Source organism: Chaetodon trifascialis, chromosome 1, assembly GCF_039877785.1.
Source record: "Chaetodon trifascialis isolate fChaTrf1 chromosome 1, fChaTrf1.hap1, whole genome shotgun sequence".
In the NCBI taxonomy this organism is placed as follows: domain Eukaryota; kingdom Metazoa; phylum Chordata; class Actinopteri; order Chaetodontiformes; family Chaetodontidae; genus Chaetodon; species Chaetodon trifascialis.
Window position 1 is genome coordinate 17,731,751 of NC_092056.1, and position 13,936 is coordinate 17,745,686.

General features: G+C 42.9%; 1 protein-coding gene across 1 annotated transcript; it reads right to left on the minus strand.

Annotated features, from left to right (window-relative positions):
* Positions 1-2,166: 2,166 nt before the first annotated feature.
* Positions 2,167-8,064, minus strand: rcn1 (reticulocalbin 1, EF-hand calcium binding domain). Its single transcript, XM_070968930.1, has 6 exons — positions 7,553-8,064; positions 6,477-6,670; positions 6,198-6,376; positions 4,085-4,145; positions 3,796-3,995; positions 2,167-3,662 (listed from the first exon to the last, which is right to left on the minus strand). The coding sequence occupies exons 1-6, from the start codon at positions 7,771-7,773 to the stop codon at positions 3,555-3,557; spliced, it is 963 nt and encodes a 320-aa protein (XP_070825031.1). The 5' UTR covers positions 7,774-8,064; the 3' UTR covers positions 2,167-3,554.
* Positions 8,065-13,936: the final 5,872 nt, after the last annotated feature.

The following is a 13,936-nucleotide window of genomic DNA, read 5'->3' on the forward strand; positions in this document are numbered from 1 at the left end:
ACTAAGTGAAATTATACTGGATGGGGGGGCTTATAGTCACAGACATTAATATTCTACACTTTATGACCCTCCTCTCTCACCGTCTCCACCCTGTTCTCACCCAGAGGGTTCATTATTATCAGTGGAGAGGGGTTGATCCACGCAGACACTCATATGAGAGCTGTCTGAAGGCATTACTGTACACACACTCCCCCAGTGTGAATGATTAGGAACCTATCATAAACAGGAGGGGCAGGCTGTTAAACATGACCGCGAGGCAGGCTGCACAGACAGTCCATGTGCCCCCATCTTGCTCAGGCAAACACATTTGGTTCTTTTACATCTCTGTGCACCACTTGCACTCATCCACCTCCACTCACACATTGGCCCAGACACACAGATGCACCCTGACACATGACAAACCTCATATGCTATTTGGAGGAAGTGCATTGAGCTACTTAGTGTTTTAGGCCTCCCAATTATTCAAATGTATGATGCAAGACTGACCCCACACTCTTTAGCAAGGCAATAGAGCAGCCATTAGATTATCTAATGGGCATTATAAAGACCAAAAATAATTCAGAAACTTCAAATGTCACTACAGGCAACACCTCCTCTTTGAATTATCCTTAGACCTGGAGCTTTCGTCAGATGAACAAAGACGGAATTCATCAGGGAAGAAATTTCTATTCTTGGATGGCACTGTACAAGTGGAGCCATGCCAGAGTTTGGTAACCTATTTCTGCAAATTTTTATGAAATAATCAGTCTGTTTGTCATGTCGCCCTCTTGCAAAGTCATTTAAACCTGGAAAATGTCAAATAAATTTATATAAAAGTAAAAATATCAAGCATTTTTGGCTTCTGCGGTCATGGTCTGAGAGTGTCTGAAGAAGGTCCTACATCACAACAGAATAACACAGCCCACACATACATCGCCTGTCCCTTGTTCCTAATGAGCTTTATCGCATTGGTCCCGCTTGACTTGTCTTGCTAACTGGCACACATATATCCATATGTTCCACATGAGCAAGCAGAGGGGACAGGCTGGGTGGCAGAGCTGCTTTCTCAGTTACATCTAAGAGTTTTACTGCAACAGCCAGCAGCAACAGCAAGTCAGCTTAACTCCATCTCTGCTGTGCGTGTGTGCAGACTGTAATTAGTCATGAGAAGTGTTAACAACATCCGCTTGTTCCTGATGTTCACTGAGTCAAAAAGTCAGATACAGGCGTGAGCATTTGAAGCAGACAAAGCTACCTGAGATACAGTATGCACATATGAAACTTACAGTACATGCAGCACACATAGAGTATGTGCAAAGACAGCAAAGTCCAAGTGCCAAATAACACCTCATATACACAACAAAATGGGTTTTTAAAAGCTGTTCTGTGGCAGTGAGCAGAGGCAGAATGAATGCAGAATCAGTCTGGAGGGCTTAAGTGTTATGTGTTGGAGGCTGGAATATGCTGCAGACAAGTGAATGGACAAGCCTTCACCTGTGCACATGACAGCAGGCAGACGTAGGACACTGCTTAATCTAGACACAAGGACGGTATTTCATCTGTTATCTAGAATTATTTACATGTAGATCTTTCTGATGATGGTGGTGTTTGTAGACCACAGCTGTCAGGAGTGACAATTCTGAACTTAAAAAACACAAAGTTGCCTTCAAGGCTAGGTCTTAACTGCATTGTAAGGTAGCATCAGAGCAGATGCACAAGAGTGGAACATCTGATTAAAAGAATAGTTCAGTTAACTGAGAAATTAGCTTATTTGCTTTCTACGTGAGAAGATCAATGCCACCCACCTTGACACTGAAACACAAACAGCAGATATCGCATGAAGTTACTATCGGACAGGACCAAGCTAGCTGTTTCCCTGTTTCCAGCCATTGTGCTAAGCTAAGCTACCTGGCTGCTGGTTGTATCAACCTTATTTTCTAACTCTCAGGAGTACAGCCAATAAGAGTATTTCCCATAATTCCTCTGAGGAGCCCATCTGAAAGGACATATTTATGCAGTGTATGTCCTTGAACGGAAAATCAAAAGAGAAAAATTACAAATGTTGCTTTCTGGTTTGGTAAAAGGACATAACAGCTCCCCTGAAAGCCTCACACCCTCTAAGGTCAATGACGATGCTTTGCAGCACAACACACAAAATATACAATACTTTTTCCTTTTTTTATTTTTACACATTTCATGAGCATGTGTGGAAAGGAGACATGTTGATGTGCTTGTACCCATGTGTGAGGACTATTAATACAAATGAGGTCTGGGACAACAAAGCACAACAGAAAAGACAAAATGGAGAAAAAAAAAATGTTTTGGAGTGAAATTAATTTGACTACAATTAAACAACCCTCAAATTCTGATCATAGTTTGTTCTTTTCACGAGCTGCATAGTTCTAGGCACCGGTCATACACACTATCCATTAAACAATATGATAAAAAAGGCAGAAGAGGAAATTCTGATGTTCATAAACACCAGGCTAATATATATAACGCCACATGCAAACAACTCAGTAAATCTGATAGAGAAGGTGACCTCAGAGTGATGTAACAGGAAGCATGGGGTCATGTGAGAGGTGAGGACAGAACGTTTTTCTACCCTCCTCTTACGTATTCAAGCCAGTAGAGAATTCAAAAAACATCTTAATTAACAGCTGGAAAAGGGTGAAGCTCAAATATAACGTCAGCGAAGGTCAGTAAAACTGTAACGTGGAGCATACTGTTGATCCTAAGTACACCAATAAATACATTTCAAACTAAGAATGAAGCAAAAAAAAAAAATCTTTCACAGGCTACACTAAAACCAAAAGCGTGCAAAAACCATGCCATTAAACATCAGTTCATTAACAGTTCTTAAAGCACGTAACTAAAAACAGCATTAAAATCATTTGGCCAGGAAAGCTGTAAACAAAGAAACACCATTTAAATCTTGTTTTAAAAAATCTCTAGTTGAACACTGTATTCCTCTCAAACCTAAAGTTCAGACGATATCCGATAAATAAATAAAATCAGAATAAATGTTCTGCGCTGTAGTTTCACATTGACGATAAAAAAAACTGTTCCTGTGTCTGACAATTCACGTAAAGCTCTGCGTTCAGCTCCGACGGGTTTCATTGAAGACTATCTAGACGGATCTCTGAGGCAGCAACGCCGGCGATACGGCTGGAAGGCACCATCGATGGGAAGTGGGTCCACTGGGTGTGGTTCTGCTCCTGAATGTCAGAAACACAACCGTCGATATAAAACCGATGGACCCTCAGTGTTAGTGGTGGGGCCAACTCTCCATCCCTCCTCTTGTTTGGTATCTGCAGTGTTGGTTTACAACTCAACACACTGATATCTGTCCTGCTATCATGAGGAAAGGATGGAGTGGAGGTGCGAGGGTGCGTGAGAGTCTGTTTGAGAGTCTGATTCTGTCTTTGAAGACAAAGATATTCAACAACCCTACACACACACACACACACACACACACACACACACACACACACACACACACACACACACACACACACACACACACACACACACACACACACACACACACACACACACACAGTCAGAAGCTGCACTCAGAGCTCATCATGGTTCTTGGTGAGGTCCTCTCCGTAGTTGGTGGCCTGACTTCCCACAAACATGTTCCAGTTTTCAAGGATCTCCTCTTTGGTCAGCATCTGGTCCTGGGGGGGGGGGGTTGAAAGATAAGTAAGCCTTATTCTAACTGTATAAGCATACAGAAAGCCATTTTCAAATGAATCATTATCAGTGTGTCTAAAACACTGCACAGACAAGATGACAGGATGAACTATGTACCTTGTCCTTATCTGACTCGTACACCAGATGTCTGGCCTCAGCTTGGGCATGGTCGTAGTCTTGTGGCATAATCCAGTGGCGGATTTCATCCTGGTCCATTTTGCCATCCTTGTTCAAGTCCCGGAAGTCAGAGAACTGCTCCCTCTCAGTCTTGACCCAGTCCGGCTCTGGGCCCCCCTCCTCGTGAGCAAACATGTCAGCTGAAAAAGTGGAGACAAATGAGAGCAATGAAAGTCAAAAACATACAATTCAGTTTTTTAAATGAATGAATTTGATTTATTTTACTCACCAATGTACTCATCTTCATCCACGTGTCCATCGCCGTTCTTGTCAATGTCCTCCAGGGTTTCCTGCAAACAGAACGAGTTAATGATGTTGTTAAAGTCAGAGACAAGGTGTCAACAATAGTGGAACTTTCACTCTGAGTAATAAACAGAAACATGTCGCCCCAGGCAGGACGAGTGAATGTATGAGGGTCAGCTGCCAGCTGGACTGGCACACTGACACGACAATCACAGGATTCCCTGCTGATGACAGCCAAACCCTCCACATTAAAGATGATGCGCACTTGTTTTTAGCAAACAATTGGCGAAACACTGACTTTTACAGCTCTGGCAGATGGTTTTCTCTCTCATATCCAGGATTTGACAGAGAGTGAATTGGACTAAATGGTTCCTTAAAGGCTTGCCAAGCGAGGGATCATTCATTAACAACCACACACATACATGTACGGTCACTGCAGCACATCTGGGCATAGCGCATGCACGCAGCTACACAGATTCAAATCACTGTACGCATCCTTTCCCGCAGGTGAGAGGCCTGAATGCTGCTGAATGATTTATAGCCATGTGGCTTCTGTCGTCTTATAAATGACTAATAATAAATAAGACCATCCATCTATCCATCTTCGAAACGCACTTAACCTGTGAAAGGTTGTGTGTAAACAAGAAGATATGTTCACTATAAATATAAAACCAACAGACCAATATAGACCTCTGTAAACACTGAGAGAAGTTCTGTACATGTAAGCGTGAGAGTCTCATGACAGTCATACTCAGTCTATTCAGGGGCACTTCTAACTTCTCTCATAGTTTACTATTACAGTTAATACGATACAATAGGGTTGGACCAACCAAGCAATCAGCCTAGTTGAGATAAATGTATTGTGATATAGATTTTAAATTATAACATCCAGCCCTACTATAAAATTAGCATTAACATGAGGACAGTGAAGCAGCCTTTGAGGGAAGTAGAGGATGGTCAACGCTACAAGTTCTTCATAACACCACAGATCAACAGCAGACTCTTGTTAACCAAACTACAACTCTGCTGGAGGCTCTGTGGCGACCTAGGGGCCAAACCATACTCATGTTTCAGAGACAATGTAGCTGAGATATTCCAAATACCTGCACTGATGCACCTAAGGGACACTGAGGAGGCGAGACAAGGAAGAAACATGTGAAGCAGAGCAGTAGCTTGATATTATTGAGGAAGTGTGCTTGTTGTCTCTGTTGCTGCAGTGAACACGCTGCATGGTGCAACACATCAGTGCTGAGGGGGTGGGCAGTTTACAGGGTACTGTAGTGGAGGTCTGTGATATCTGCACGTAGATATGTGACATTTCAACACAGCGCTCTGTTATGTGAGAGAGTGAGTGTGTAGGAAGGCACTCAGTGAAATGACTTCATGCTCCTGCCTGAACCTGCACTACAAGCGCAGTCAGTCATCCGTCCTGCGAGCCTACAATCATCTAAAGCTGTGAAGAGCCTCTTTCTTCGAATCACTTTTCCCCTCATTTGGTTACATATACCGTCAATTACTCTTTGTTGCACAACGGTGTGAACGATCTGTGTTACAGAAAAAAAACTACTAACTACTGTGAGAAGCAGGCCTCTCATTAGCTCCAGCTAGATTCACCACAATCAGTGAAGACGCCCCTGGCTGAACAGTTCTTTGGTAACATTGGGTGACATCATAAAAATGAGAGATTAATAATTAAATCTGTCAAATGGGTAGTACAACTTTTATGAACAGAGCAGCATAGTGCATCACTGCGAATGTTTGCCACGCAACTGTTCCATGAAGCCAAATTTATATTTAAAGATTGAGTCTTAAATGGGACAGTCGGTCCCATCCCACTGGACCTGTTCCAAAAAATATAGAAACTCAATCATTTCCTGGCCGAGTTAAAGTTTCATTAAGGAGTTATCCAAATGTGGACTCTGATCTGCTCCTGTAATGAAATAATATTTCTACTGACAAATGACAAAACTCTAAATTGAAGGAATTTTATTCTCTCCTGCATGTAAAAGTGCATGTCTAGGACTGTTCTTGGTGTCCCTTTGCGAAAACCTCACTCCACCTTTCTAATAATAATCACCATGTGGTCACAGAGGGCTTACCAGAACCACAGTGTCCTTCATGTGCTCAAACTCCTCAGGGTGGAGGAAGGACGTGAACTCCTCTCTGTCTGCTGCCAGGTCTCCGTTCAGATCAGCTGTTCTGAACCTCCTCTCGTCACGAGGAAGCATCTTCTTAAAGCTGAACTGGTCTGTTGATTCATCAAACTCCTCTGGGTTGGCTACGAGGGGCAATTATAATCAGAAATAGCAATGTTATACTTTAATACTGCACTGCATGTAAAAGCTGACATGCTAAAAAAAAAACAAAAACACACATACCAAGGTAGTATCCGTACGTGGCCTGCTTGTACTCTTCCCATGAAATCTTGTTGTCTTTGTTGAGGTCGTAATCTGTCCACACCTTTGCCACATTATCATACACGTAACGCTTCTGGACGCGTTTGATCCAAGCCTTGAGTTCATCTGTGGTGATGAAGCCATCGGCGTCGCCGTCTATCCGCTCCACTATTTTCCTGAAAGGCAACAGAAAAAAAAGACAGGGAGTGTTTGTTGGTTAGTTATTACTTTTAATCCTCCAATATGGTGGTAAAGATCCAACACAGCTGCAAATATGTGCAGTCAAGCGCTAAAGTTTTTGGCTGTTTTTCCTCCAACATGCACTGAACGACTCTTCTTACCAGCAGGCAGGTATCAAAAACAAATATTTGGTTGTATCATTTTTACTATAATAAAAGCAGCTTCAATGGGAGTACTACTGTAGTAGGAGGAGCAGGCAAACCCATTCTAGTGAAGGGTGCAGTGTGGCTGTGGTGTATTCTTGGAGCTGGGTTGCCACGTTGTGATGTGAGGGGTCCTCCCACTCTCACCGCCACAGGGAAGAGTTTGTCTTTGAGAGGGGGAAAGCCCATTTAGCCAACGTGTGTAACGTGGTGCCAACTTGTCACCCAAGCAGCAGCAAAGAGAAAAACTAAGACTTTGAAGTGAGTGAAGAAGCACGTAGCGCATGACTGTGACTGACAGCAGCTCAGTATGAAGACTGCCTGCTGCCGCACAGCTTTACGCAAACCTCATCACCTACAAATGGTTCTTTAATGATGATTCATAATTAAGACTTCGCCTAAGCAATTAACACTATAGGCGTGTGTGCGAGCAGCGCCGGTGGTGTAATACCGCACCGTTTTACCTAATCTTGGCTTGCTGGCATGCACATCTCTCTCAGGCACTCGTGCTGATGTTGTCAAAGTTTAATGTCCTGAACAGCTACACGCAACGCGGGCCAGCAGAGGAGAGTGAGTGTGCGTGATTTACTCAACGCAGCCTGTGACAACAACAGCGAGGCTGCCAGGGCCACACACCTGATGCTGTCCACGGAGATCAGAAGAAAATGTCCTTACCCGAGCCTGTCTTTGCTCTCTTCAGGGGTGAGCTGATCGAATGTTTTGGCCTCCTCTTTGCCCAGAAAGGCCTCATGATCATACTGGAAGCTCTTATTGTCTTCGTGGGCTTGCCTGCTCAGTTCAGGGTCCTGATAAAGGACCCTCTCTTTTCTTAACGTTGGCTTGGCGTACACGACGGTGCACAGGAGCGCGGCACACACGAAGCCGAGGACGTCCATGGGTCCGGGATGGTCTGGCTCCTTCCTCTCTGAGGCCAGAACAGTTGTTTCTAAACGGGGCCTGTCACACAATGAGCAAGCGGCTATTTAGCCACTTACACCGCTTGTACCGACGCACACTAACCTTTCTTAGTCTCGTTGGCAGCGGTGCGTCAAAATGCTGCAGCTGCCAGTTACTTAACCTGCGAAGGGCAACTGAACCCGCGTACAGGTCCACTGAAAACACCCACAGTCCTCACTCAAAACGGTTTTAGGCAATTCTGTCCCCTTTCCTGAGGAAGGGACGCAACCAAACAGGAATTTTCTACCGCCTTACGTACAGCCAATCAGAGTGCTCGTTTCAGGCAGAGCCCAGCCTCGTGCAAAGGCAGAAGCCCTGCTATTGGTCCGCGGGATGTCGGTAAGACTAGAGCGATTCAGGCGCCACGTTGCAAGCTGACGCGCAAACCGTCGAGTCAGTGTTGGTCAGGCTGCGATGAAATACGATGTGTTTGAAGTTGTAACAGCTCAGCAACCTGAAGAGCTGTTTCAGAGTCATGTCTACGTTCCCACTCATACCGACATACACCCGCCATGACAGTGTGGCTGTGTGTCAGTGTGGCGAGCATGCAGGCATGTGTACGGTAAAAACAGGGTTCAGACCCCCAGTTGCCTTATTTATGCACTGCCCCCCGCAAATATGCACCCCTGTGGAGTCTTGCCTCTGCTGTAGTCGTTTTTAGGACATAATCAAGTAAATACTGAGTGAATACTTGATATACTAAGACAATGGAGCTGCCTCACGTTTGTTTGCTGGACACAAGCCGGTTCATCACAGTATGAGTGTGAATGATATTCTTTGATACAGAACAATAGATGCTAAGTATTTTAGACTGGTTAGTTGGCTCCATAGAGGTTGCTAACATTTAGTATTTTAAGTTTAGGGACTGTAGGAAAAATATCAGGAGGAGGACAGAATGAGAAAAGTGGGAGGGTTATGGACTCCCCCCCCCCCCCCCCCCCCCCCCCCCTTTTTTTTTGGTTTAAAGGATGGTAGTAGGAGAGCAGGGCATCTTTTAAGTTTTTCTCACCTCAGATTTCTATTCTATTTCACTTCTCTTTTCAGATTGCTCGTGTGTGCCCCTCAGAGCCTGGGCCCATTCTGCTCATTCAACTGTTCAAGTCACCTTGCGTGTGAAAGCCACGTCAGCTGTGCAGAGTTTAGTGAGAGCACACACAGCACAGCGTTCACTATTTCTCCTGCACATCAGCAAGCACCATAATTTACCGATGGTAATTAATATGTGTTTTGATATTTTTGATTCCAACATGTCTGCCATGCGACAGGCATCATGTGATTTGATTATGACAGAAAGTAAGATATCTGGTCTCAAACAGATACAGCATTATCTGATTTTTTCAGATTTATTTTTTATTATTTGAAGTCTGGGAGTGAAATAAAATATTGGGGTTGAAGTGCGGCACCAACAGAGCTGGTGCCACCATTCATTTAATGGCAGTAATAAACATTTATTCAGCAATTCTTTGTTGGAAAATGGAGACGCTGCGTTAAATATGATGTTGTGAGATAATGGGGGAAGGGTATTGGATTATTTCTGAGTTAAGGGGAGGGTGCAAAGGAAACATTTGCCTAATAACCCTGGGGAGCATCTTACAGAGCTCCGGAGAGGTCACAATGGGAATATTTTCTGAACGGCTTTTGACTACTCTTTACTGCTCCTGTTAGCATTAGCCAAGAAAGCTTCATTAAGCCACAGGGAATTTGAACTCATGGTGCCTCTATCAGATATGACTGATGATGGGTTACCAATACGCCGAAGGAGTTCAGGAGCTTCATTCACGCTCAGCCAGCAACTTCTCAGTGTGTTACACCCATCAAAACTCACAGCCATGGCTACAGCCACAATCAACAACAACCAAAGCTATGTCACCCCATGGCTATAGTCATAATCACAGCTGTAGTCTGTCATAATCAGCCACAGCAGCCCGTTGTAGTAACACAGCATAGAGAGCTGGCTTAACTAGCGCTGTTAAAGCTCCGCTAGTTATCTGTATAGCTGCAATGATACAAACGTGTGCCTGAGCCAGCAAGAGCTGAGGATGCACCAACACATACTGTGGTCACTGCTGGGGATGGTCTAATACATAATACTGTAGTACAGCTCAGCTCGTTCCAACTCAAAGCTGGAATGACAAGCTTCCACCTATTAAGTTTGGTTTGAACCTCTTTTTTTAGTGTGCAGAGTTAAATTATTCAACTTCCTGGCACCACAGAGCCTAAGGAACAATTTTCCATTTTGGGATGCACTGATCCAGTGTGCCATATCAACATTAGCCCCAATACTGGTCTTATTAAGTGGATCGGTTATCGCCCTGGATGTTATTGATGCACCATGTCATTATGAGATTCAGTGTTTCCACTATCACTTTATTCTCTCAGTCAGCGTGGGCTGCTGTGGCAATATTTGGCCTTATCTTACCTTTATATGAAAATTATTCCAATGAGGCACAGCAAGGTCTAGAGATTTAAATTAGCGAGAGCACTTATATTGGATCGTGCTCGGTTTTATTAGATATCCACAGTTGAGGTATCATGAGAGAAAAAGTTGGATCGCTGCATCCTGGTATTAAACCCAGACAAGCACAAGTCAGCACTAGAGAAAAGTCAGTGTGTTAGAGAGTGTGACGGTGACCCGGTTTTGTGAACTTCATGCATAACGTTTTGAGAAAGACACAGAAAGAGCTTGAATGTGGATGGTGGGGGGTTGCGATCATATCTACATGAAGAAGACCAGAAGAATCACATTACTCAGACGCATCTCAACATGCTGTTATATGGTCGAGCAGACTCTGTACCCTGGAAACAACTTGCTGACACTGCCATGCCTAATCCTCCTTCGTGGGCAGGGGAAACATGTACTTCGTCATTCATCAGTAGCATAATAAGCCAGCACATGGCACTTTGCTGTTTTGCATAAATAGTACACCCCAGCCTATGATTATAAAGGGGCCCTGGAGCTAACTGGCCTCTTTATTCAATTAATGAATAGTTAATGTATTTAAATTAGTCCTGCCTGGTCAATTTGAATCAGTGTATTGTGCAGAACTACAAATGTGTTTTTTCCAGTGAGACACATTTCTTAAATTTACTTTAAAAATGTATCAATCAGCTTAAACCTCTATTAGATTTAAATGCTTGTTGACAAAATTATTAGTATTAAACACATATCTTGCACACCTCATCTACAAGAAGAAATTATCTATATTTTTAGCCAGTATTATATATTTAAACATCATCCATGGCGCTTAACTCAAGTGAATCAAAATGTATAACATTTTAATGGCTTAATCCCAGATACTCCTGGACATTTTTGAGGTACAGTCTATATGTTGAAGGTTATTGAGAAGTCAGGATTAATCTCAAAACAATGGTAGCATGGCTGAACAAGTGTAGGCATTAACATGTTGGAGGGAGAACATAGATGGGAAGAGTGGCTTTCAACATGAATATTTCACTGAGGAACAGAGCGGGGAGGGAGGGGAAGGCAGCTACAGGGGTGTTCAGTTAACCATGAGATTACACACACTGCAGAAGGCATTTGGTTAATGTAATTAAGAAAACCCTATGGTGGGAGACACAGAGCATTAGTGTCCAGGATATACGGTTCTGTTGTGGCCTCTTGCTGCCCCATGCTCACAGCCACAGACTGTATTTATCAAAGTTGCTAATAAATTTGTGTGTGTGTGTGTGTGTGTGTGTGTGTGTGTGTGTGTGCGCAAAGAACGCTTTGTGTTTAGTTTAAGCGTTAAAAATTCATCTGAACATGTGAATATCTAAGTGCTTATTAATAACTGAGATCTTACACAGATTTCTGAAAGTGAATTTAATGGTGAAAGCTTTTTTTTTTTTTTTTTTACCTTATGTACAAAGTATTTACTCATCTGAGGATAAATGTAGGCTATTGCAACAATATTTCATTTAATATAGAAAACCAGTAACCAGTCTCTTCTTGAAGCGTTTGAACAGACTGTGGCTGTGAATCTCATGGACGCTGCTCAGGCCACTCCTCTGCTTTTGGCTGTCAAAGCTGAGTTTGCTGCTCGGTCATCTGACCAGTTGAGGTAAACTGGAGAGTGCGCTTTGCTCTGTGCTGTCAGTCAGCTGCAACTCATGGCCAAAAAGGGTAAGTGGGTTCATCTCGCTGCTTTGCTTCAAGCTGCCCCATTACAGCTTTAAAGCAGAAAGCAGAGAAGAAAACAATTCAGACCTCTAAAATGATATTAATGTTAAACGTGAAGCCTCATCTGCTCTGAAATGTACTCATTCCCATTTGCTTAATATGATTTTTTATTCAAGCAGAGCTGCAATGATTAATTGATTAATCGATTAGTTCAACAGAAAATTGATTGGAAACTATTTTGATAATAGATTTCATGCAAAAATGCCAAAAATATTCTTGGTTCCAGCGTGTTAAATTCAGGGATTTGTTGGTTTTCTTAATCCTATATGAGAGCAAACTGAATATCTTTGGGTTTTGGAACATCAGTCAAATAAAGCAACATTATTTGAATACATCTTCTTGGTCTGTGCTAAATTACAGCAGGCATTTTTCCCCAGTATTTTACTGAGAAAATGATTAATCGAGAAAATAATTCATAGATTAGTCGATACTGAAATAATCTTTACTTGCAGCCCAAAATTTAAGAGAGAAAAAATCTTTGATGGTGGGTAATAACAGTAGAGTCCAAAGAGCAGATTAGGCTAAACCCATCACAGAAATCACTGGCTGACCAAAAACCAGTGAAGACCTACAATACAACATCCTCACAGGAGAGAGAATTTGGCACAGTTATTGTTGTTTTGACCTTTGAAACTACAATGTTATCATTTCTTAATTTACTCATCTGCTTTATTTTCTCCAGGCGCCATAATTCCACCAAAGTTCCTCCATTTTTTAAACAAATTGTCATTGCAGTTTGGAGTGTGTTCAGCGCAGTGTGTTCATGGGATTTCCCGGTGCTGTTCTTCATTAATATGAGTTCTGTGTCACCTTTTCTACAACAGTTTTCCATCAGGTTTTAGGCTTGTGGAGGAGCTGAAGTAGAATATTGATTTGAGTGAACAATAACAGGGAATATAGAGTCTCTCATCACACAATTGCTCTCCACAATTTCCCTCTCCCTTGTGAATTTTCATAGTTATAATAACTCACCGCCCCTACTATTCTGAATAGATTAATAAACTTCTCATTGCTGCCACATAGGAGAAAAGAAACCTTTGCTCTGTTTAATGACAATTGTAAAGTGGAGGCAATCATGGGATGCCTCCCATGACATTTCCCCGCTCCTGTCCGCTCCACTTATCTTAGACAAATGGCCGTGCCAGACCACTATCGAGATGAAACGTTTTCCCCGAGTCATTACGTCTGTCACCGGGGCCATTTCCATATTGAAAAATCTGAAACAATAAACGACGCCTGAGCCTTTAATAACTGTGAAGGAATCATATTTGGAAAATTGCATTGAAGCAATAACCTTTTCTCCCTGTAATTAGATGACAGAGAGGTCCTGGTTTTAATTAAGTCAGCAATTTATAGTCGCGCAGCCATACCTCAGCGTGCTGATTAGTATAGGAGGGATCACAGAACAGCGTTGCCTCAATTTGAACAGATTTGATCTAGTAATTACTGTGTTATATGGCAAAGGCCGCAGCAAGTCTCAGACTCAAGACTGTCGATGCAGTGCTCCGTGAAGCATGGCCCTTCCCATCGTTACTCGAGCTGCAAATATGTGGCGAGCAAGTGTCTGTCTGAATAGGTCTTCAAAGGGGGTCATCAACAGAGGACATAATGTTTGAGGAGGCATATTAAGGTGGGATTGTGAATGTGAGGCCCTGTGTGTGTGTGTGTGTGTGTGTGTGTGTGTGTGTGTGTGTGTGTGTGTGTGTGTGTGTGTGCATTAGAGCTGATTTGTTTTGGATGCAGCATCGTTTTATGCCGCACCTTAATTGATCCCATTGGTCACTGTTAAACGTTAACATTTGCACGAGGGGGCAGAACAGTTAAGGATGCTGTTTTAGTGCTGTGTTAATAAACATGGCAATTTACTGTCAATTTATGTCCTGACAGGTCGTAATGAAGACCATGAAAAGAAGATTAGCTGG